We start from the raw sequence: 8,497 nt of genomic DNA on the forward strand, positions 1-8,497 counted from the left end.
CATTTAACAGATTCTTATCCATGTTGCATTGCAAGTATTAGAGAGGATCAAACTGACTAGAAAATTTTTTTAACATAAAGCATACGGCTTTCGAGCATTACTGAAAATGTGGGATGTTTGGAAAGTATGCAAAATGCATTTTGGATTTTTGTGGGTGTTTTTTTCTTGACTAGAATTTCTGATGGCAATATTCCTTGGTGCATTGCATTAATATACATCCTTTGTTCAATCACGCTGATGTGCTAAAGATCTCCTGCTTGAACGTTACTTCTCCTTAATTCCAGTAACTTTCTTTTTATAGAGAAGGATTTTACTCGGTTCTCAAAGAGAACTTTTCAGATTTGTTAGGCTTAGTTGCAGGACTAGAAGTACCTCAAAAATAAAATAAAGCTTCACTAATTGATACTTTACTGTAACCATCACATCAGTGAATACATATTCTCAGCAGAAATGTGGAAATATGGTCACTGATAGTAAGATTTCCTGCTACAAATTTTTATTGACTTTTTGAAATCTGCTGTCGATCAATAGACTATCAATAACTATTTCAAATCTCTGGATTTGAGAAAACAAATAATATTGCTGTGCTACTTTTGCTTATCCCGTTTTATTCATGATACAGTTTGCTAAGATCTAAGTGGAAAAGCTGTGAAAGATATAAGGAATTGGGAGTGTGTGTTTATATTCCTCTCAAATCATAGCAGCTACTGCTGCTGTTGGAAGCTTATCTGTTCAGCCATGCCTCCTGTGCTTCATTAGGTACTGACCTTATCAAGGGGAGGTTGGAGGCATTGACACGCTGCTGCGTGGGGCTCCAGAAGTAGTAGTCAATTGAACTGAGCTGCATTGTGGGAAATGGTTGAACAGATTCTTACTGCAAAACAGATAAATCTGAGAGTGAACTAGAAATTTGAACTACAGTAAAAGGGGTTAAGCAAAGACAAATCCATTTTTAAAAGGTAATTTTGAAAAATTAAGGCAAAACAGGCAACCCTGCCCACAGCAAGGGGGGTTGGAACTGGGTGATCATTATGGTCTTTTTCAACCCAGGCCATTCTATGAACTACATCTTATGGAAAAAGTCTTGTGTTTTTTTTCTCCCATAAGTGTACAGATATATTTTTTGAAAAAGTATCAAAGATTATTCCCAGCTAGCTTTAATGTACTAGGATAAAAACAGACCTTGAGAAATGATAGCCTTTGTATATCCCCAAATTCTTTTCATGTGTTGACAACAACTTTGTGTCAGAACTGTCCCCTAAGTAAAGCAGGGGGAAGGCTGGAAGTGAGGATGGAAATGCCATCGATTTCCTTCAGCTCTGTCACTTAAAATTTACTGTGAAGGTGAGAGTTTTCAGAACAAAGAGTTCCAGTTTATCAGATAACGTTAGTGTAATACAACATTTATTCTAGGTTAATCAGGATTTATGAAGGTTATAGTTTTAATCCAGAGGTACCTGCAAAAGAGAATCCAACAAAATTATTTTCCAAATTGAGTCTTTACAGTATGTTTTTTCAAGCACTTGCATTTTCCAGTCAGTTTGTTCTTTTGTGTCAAGGTGAAAGTTACCTTTTCCTTAAATGTATTGTATATTCCAAGATACTTTTGGAACTAAAGTAGTGCAAGTAGAATGACTTAGGTGTAAATTTTCAAGTCTGTATTTATGACAAAGCTACATAATTTACAGAGATAAATCAGTATCCATGATCTTTTCAGGAAAAGATTGAAAGCAAAGACTTCACAGGTAACAGGAAGTGGTGGAAAGAGGTGTTTTTTCTCACATAGTTTTGTACCTACACGGCAAATTGGTTCTATCTTGTATTCAGTAACATTCTAAAACAATTCTTGAACTAATTTGTTTTTTAAAATTGAGGAAGTTTCTTTTCCCTAATATAAACATAAATCACCAGCCATTCACATGGATTTTTGATGTAACTCTGGGATTGCCCTTGCCCCTTTAGCGTTGTATAGTATCATTATTATTATTGTAACTCAGAATGTGCAGTATGTAAAAGTTAAAGTGCTGCATTATTCTTATGTGTTCCACCGGATTTTAATAGGAATTCAAGCAACCATTTTTTTTTTTCAAGAGCATCTCAGTGGAAATGGAGGTTTTATGTAACGCTAAGGCAGAGTGTAGGCAGCTGATACATCTGCTGTGTCTGGTTTATGTTGGCCAGGAAATGAGAAATACTAAACTTAATTCACTTGGACGAATTCTATCCTAATGCCATCTTTTCCTAAACTGCTAGGACTCCTAGCTTTCACTTTAATATAGATAAACCTACTTGCGTTGTGCTTGATATCCATTGTTGTTCACCTCTACCTGGCACTATGCAAGCTGGTTTACTGCTAGGTACTGTTTTCAGTAGAATCTATTAAATTAGGCAAGTAGAGGCATGGCAGATAAAAGGGGGAGGCAGCAAGTTGTTAGCAACATTGAAACTTAGCTACAGTTTAGATCTTAGTTGCAAGTATTTTGCTTGACCTGCCCAAGTATGTTAATTTGATTTTGATATCCTCACAACCTTACATTGCAACTTTGACTTTTAGATCTAAAACAATAAACAACAGAAAAATCTCACACCTCAGAAATTACCACATTAGTCGTGGTTTCTTACTGAGTAAAACCAGTAAGCTAGATTTTTCTTCATGTTCACATGAAGTCATCCACCACGACTATGTTACAACCAGGCTTCTTCATGCTCTAGGCTTTGCTGTTGGTTCAACTAAGCGATTTATGAGACTTGGTAAATATGACTTGCTGGATTTGTCTTTTATAGTTTAAATTTCACAGTTCAGTTCCCACGGATACTCATTTAAGCATAGAATATGGTGAGAAATTGAAGTACAAGTTTAACTTCAGGGAGTTAACCATAAAAAGAGAAGTATTTTCTTATTAGTAGAACACTGATAGTGTTACATTAGAGCATCCTGTTTGGTGATTTAATGAAACTCACTAATACATTTTAATCTTCAGAAAGTTAATCTCCAATAGATTTTCTTTTATAACCATACCACAACTTTAACGTTAGTTGAGATCTTATGTTGCTTTCTTTAAAGAAAAAAAAAAAGTCAATCTCATAGAAATGTACAGTTAAAAACGTAAATGAAGTTCCAGTAATCAGTGTTTCTCTTGGTATACTTTGACTTGATAAATTGTAACAGTTAAAATGTAGGAGAAGTTTCACTTAAGCTTAAAAACAACCCCCAGAGCTTTAATTATACTTTTAAATAATTTTGATCTAATCTGGCATAGCGTTCTATTTTAAATTGATCATTGCCTTTTCTGCTGTGCGATATTACACTCTTCATCTTTCTCATTCATTTTGCATGCATCTGCTCACTTCTGTACAGCCACTGTAGAGGCAATTGAGGCTGAAAAAGGTATGATCAGAGTCTTTGCCATTGGCAGAGATCTGTGGTGTCTGGGAGGGAATTCAAAAGTACTGTGTGGGTGTGTTTTACTTTCAACTTGCACAAGCAGAGATGAATCAACTGTATTGATTCATCCCTTTTACATGTAACATTCATTTCTGGCTTCAGGATGATGATTATCTTTAATATTTTAGGGATTTCTTGGGGTTTTTTTGGTCTTTTTTTGTTTATTTTTACAAAATATGCAGTAGGTTTTTGTATAATAGCATGTTGTGATACGTGGTGTTGTCTTGAAGTCCTTATAATGATAGTGTTTAGTGTGTTTTTATTTCTGCATTCAACTGCAAGATTTTGTTTGGGGGGGTTGGTTACGTGTGGAAGGAGGGTTATTTATGCATGCTTTTCTCAGAAAATCTATTTTTAATGGCTTTGAACATATGTGTATTTTTTCAATTTCCGTAACGATAATGCAAGGCATACAAATATAATGTTTGGTTTGTCCTTTTTTTCCCCTATTAATTATACATAATTTGATGACCAAATTTATTTCTAGTGCATATGCCATCCTGACAGTACAAGGCATATTAAACTCCATGGATTATTGGTGCTTCTGTGCTAAATAAGCCGTAGTCTTTGCACCCTTTTAAGCTGTGTTGAGTAAAATGCCATCCAGTTACTTGGCATTCAAGTACTCTTGCTCTATATTCAACGAAGTGAATGACAAACAGCATAGCAATTGGGAGAGCTGCCTTTGTGTGCTTTCAGATTCAGTTGCAAAGCACTAATTAATAACTTTATCATTTGTTTTTTAATTAAGGAAGTCACATCTCCAAAACTATAAACAAGGGCCATATTCTGTTCTCTCACACACATGTAAGATTAAGATGTTGTGAGTGAAAGCTGTGCTCCTGTCTCCAAAGAATTATTTCGTCCCAAAGGACTCATTCTTACTATGTGGTTAACTGTTCTCAGGTCTGAAGTCAAATACAGACCTCGTTCATTAAAATAATCAGTAGAAAAATAGTACCTGTTTTCTATACGCATTTTAAATACGTATGTATTTAAATGATGCCATCATTAAATGCAGTGCTAACCCAGTGACTGTGGTTGTGTCCATTTCCATCATCCACGCGATTAGCACAGAATGTGACCCATATCCTGCAGTTTTGCCTGCATGAAAACCGCAGGATCAGGCCATCAACGTGTATGCAGGACGTAAATCTCTTGATTACTTTTGTGACCCTTTGCTGCTCTTGCTGTGCTGCTTACATCTTACTGGCGTTCCCCTGAGACGCAGAGATGTTAAGCTGAGCTTGGCAGCAGGAGCAAAGGGTGTTCAGAACCAGCCAGCCCAGGGATGTGCAGAAGCAATCAAGTGGGCTTAAGCACCTTGATTCCTCCTTGCCGAATATTTGCCATACTCTGTTCTTTTTGTTATAAGCTCAGGTCACGATAGCCATTGAATGTATCAGCAGAGCAGCTTAGAGCAGCTTTTACTAATACAGATACAGAGCCATACACTTACATGGCTGATTTCCTACCTGTTGTTAAGCATCATTTATTAGAAAAAGTATATGCTTTCGACTTCTTTTTCCATTACTGACATATCAAATTTGCATTTTGTTAAGCAATACGAGGATTCTCTCCGCAACATAAAATCTGCAGTTTTGAAGAAGCAAAAGGTTTGGATAGGATCAATGAGAGAATGCCACCAAGAAAAGATGCTCTTCAGCAAGATGGTATTAATACTATAAACACAACAAATGCCAATGGAAACAATGGAACTGGCAACAACAATGCACAGTGACCACATCAACTTCTGGTTTACTCACTTATGTCTTGCCTGAGAATTCCTAGTTACTGCTTTTTGATGTGACAACAGACGAAATAGCCAGGGGGTCGGCGAGGTGACTACTTATCAGGAGGTGGAGCACCATCTGCCTGACCCTGCTGAAGAACAGCATCGTGCTTTGAGACAACAGCCCCTCTCTTCACGTGGTGACGGCCTCCTGGGAGCATCCTTCGCGTATTCAGGCTGCTGTGTCTGCAGAAGAGCTGGGAGGAAGGAAGCGGGCTGTTATCACTAAAGCACCCCTAGACTAGCATCTTATGCTTGTTGTTGTCAACACTTTACGTTTACAAATGGGATTTTTCTTTCGGTAGAGGTAGCTTGTTTGTTTGTTTGTTTGTTTTTTAAATCAGACTTTCAGATACGACCCTAAGAGCTAACTATTTATTAATGGACACGGTTTCATGAAATGTCTTTAAAACAATAGATTAGAATGGTCTTAAAATTTCTGAGGCTGCAAAAAAAACCTGTATTTTAAATAGAAAAAAAAATGCCAAAAAAAAAAAGAATATATCTCAGTTGGTCATTCTGTAAAAAGCTGACCTCAGGTTTACTCCTTAGATGTTGCTAATTCTATATTGTATTCACTGTATTTTTTAGTTCCAGCTTATCGGAAGATTTCTATGTAGGAATGTTTATTACTTGAACACAGATTTTAAAAGATATTTAATTTAGAACCATTTTTGCCCAGCTTTTTCAAGACTCCTCCCCACCTGGAACTTTAAAAAAAAGAAAATAAAACAACAAAAAAAAAATTATATATACTAATTTTAAAAGTAAGAAAAAATATGGGAGTGTTAATTTTAAGGTACTTTTAATTGAACTTTGTACATTGTTTAAGTAAATTTTGATTCATATCAAGTCTGTAAAGCTTGGCATTGTATTTTGTGTATGCATGGTTTCATTTTGCAAATACTTAATATATAGACCTATGCTGTACATCTATAGGTTACGTAGGTGTTATGGGTACTTTTAGTTTATCGTGAGTACTGCGGTTGCATAAGTAGCTTGTAATCACTGGGCTGAATAGCTGCGAGCTTGTCATTATTTTTTAAGCTGTAAAGGAAACTGAAACTGTATTGGACATAGGTTTTGTTCTAGGTGAAGCAGCGCGTAATCAATTGCTCTGTTCAACTGCTAAGGCATTAGTGAAAGTGTAAACTCGAGACTGCATGTATTTTGATATCTACAGGACTGCTTGGTTAAAATAAAAATTGAAGCCCCGCGCTAATTTGTTCACAAATAATGGACTGTGCTGATTGCCACTGTACTTTGTTCATATTTTGACATTTGCTACGTGTTTTTCTCATCCCCTGGAACACAACTTGAAACTTATGTCACCAGAGTTCATCTCCGTTTTTTGTTTGCCATGAAGTACGATCTGTACATACCCCGTCTGAGTTGGAAATTTTATGCATGTTCTGAACTATTCAAGTATTTTATAAACAGTAGCACACAATAAATTTTGTGCATGGGCTGCGGCTCCTATCATTGTGTATTGGTTTTATTTGGCATACCAAGGTCTCATCTGACCCTGAAAATTGGTTAGAAGTGCTCTTCCAAATCTAAGCTATTGAAGGAGTAGCCTACGAGGTGAGATTTAGCTTGCGGAGAAATCGTTTTATGTAAATGCTATTTTATTTTATTTATTTATTTTGTTATTTCTCATGCATTGAATACCTGAGCATCTTCTGTTTGCTGGTCTCCATTGCTGGTTAGCACAGCCACGAGGACGGCCACGTTCCACGTGTGTCAGTTTGAGCTGAGGGTTATGGTGCTGGTGGAGCCTTGGACCGCACTGTGGGGGTGGGATGGGGCTGTTTCGGCAGTCAGGGCAGGTATCTGATCTAGGGGTTTTAGTGTGTTATCTGTAAGCGGGGCAAGCTGCTGAGCGGGATGAGAGCACAACTAATGTGACACTAATGGAGTTGTAATGTTTGCTTTTACTTTATTGCAGATGTGCTGTAACTGGAAACTGTTCTCAAAGTCTGTGCGCAGAAGTTCAATTTAACAAATGGTAAGTTGGTTTTTTTGTATGAAACCCTCCCGTAGTCGTGAGCTGTGCAGTCTGTGTGCGATGTGTCGGAGCAGAACAACCACCTGGTATTGCAGTACAGCCCAGGTTTTACACAGTGAGCATCATCCATGATGTGATGCTGCAGCCTTCGTTCTCAGTGTTCTGACCAGCTCCAATTGCATGCGCAGAGAGAGTGCAAATGTAATTAATCTTTGTGAGAAAAGGCGGCACTGTATGGGAGAGCACTGGCTCTCATCTGGCAGGTGTTGCTGTGCCACAGCGCTGCTCACCTCCCTGAGGACCCCCTCCTGGCTGTTACTGATAGCAGTGTTTGCCAGGTATGAGGGCAGAGGTGCAGTAAATGGGAGTTTCTGGGGAGCTGTGTTTGTCATACAGTGTACGATCCATCAGCCTTTAGGCGAGCAGTCAGGTAAAAGAATTGTGCCTATGAGCTTTCTCTGTTTAGAAAGTAATCTGTCCTTGTTTGCTACTGTTTCTGAAAGGTGGGGTCTGGAGCTGTCTCTAATTCTTGCATTGTTGAAGAGGAACAAAAGGTATCCTCCCTCTCAGAAAACTGTAAGTTGTTGCACTTTGTTTTCCACTTCCAGGGTTTTAAGTGGGAGGAAGGTTCTGTGTGTCCTTAGTGTTAGTCTGTGCTCAGTGGGGAAGGGGAAATGCTTGGCAATAGCTCTGCCAGCCCACGGATGCAAGCAGCAAAGCAAAGAGCTGCGGCTGCTGCAGTGCTGCTGCCTGCAGGGAGAAGGGCTGGGAGCTGGTGGGGGCTGGGGAGGTGTTCTGGCTGTTCTGAGAAATGTGAGTGCATTTCAGCAAATCGGAAAAGCAGGCCTAAAAGTACAGAACGTGTTGGAGGATGGTTTTTTGGCGTCTCCTGTTCAGGCCTTTGTGCTGCCGAGGCTCTTGCTGCCACCTGGTGAGCTGAGCTGGGAAGACAGCCCAGGTCGCGTTGTCTGCTTACATATAGTTCCATGGCAAACATAATGCTGAATGCTTAATAGAAGTGAAATACTCGAGGGATTTGTGCACGGTGCTTGTGTTTGAGGGGTAAGGAAAATAGAGCTTTGTTGTTTGTGTGAGGGGCCTCTATACGATATTCACTAGTTAAAGCATTGCTTGGAAATGTTAGGAAACTCACTGTTGGCTTCTGCTAAATTTATGGCTGGGGACAGATTTCAGATTTTCTATAAAAACAAATGCACTACTCAAAGCTGTTTTTTTATTTTCCTTAATCCCA

At 38.4% G+C, this 8,497-nt stretch overlaps 1 protein-coding gene across 9 annotated transcripts in view; it reads left to right on the forward strand.

Moving 5' to 3' along the window:
* The window catches only part of PPP3CB (protein phosphatase 3 catalytic subunit beta), a 47,956-nt gene that overhangs the window by 35,830 nt on the left and 3,629 nt on the right, over positions 1-8,497 (forward strand). For 5 of the 9 annotated variants that reach the window (XM_015866511.3, XM_015866512.3, XM_085554445.1 and 2 more), the window contains 2 exons: positions 3,359-3,388; positions 5,008-6,716. In XM_015866511.3, the coding sequence (XP_015721997.1) occupies positions 3,359-3,388; positions 5,008-5,186 (209 nt within the window). In that variant the 3' untranslated portion in view covers positions 5,187-6,716. Of the gene's footprint in view, positions 1-3,358; positions 3,389-5,007; positions 6,717-7,185; positions 7,246-7,748; positions 7,822-8,497 lie in introns of those variants that run through there. The other 4 variants (XR_014948617.1, XR_014948618.1, XM_015866514.3 and 1 more) reach the window with 2 other exon arrangements.

The sequence above is a fragment of the Coturnix japonica genome, chromosome 8, assembly GCF_054131305.1.
Source record: "Coturnix japonica strain WE chromosome 8, WE-NBRP24, whole genome shotgun sequence".
Taxonomy (NCBI): domain Eukaryota; kingdom Metazoa; phylum Chordata; class Aves; order Galliformes; family Phasianidae; genus Coturnix; species Coturnix japonica.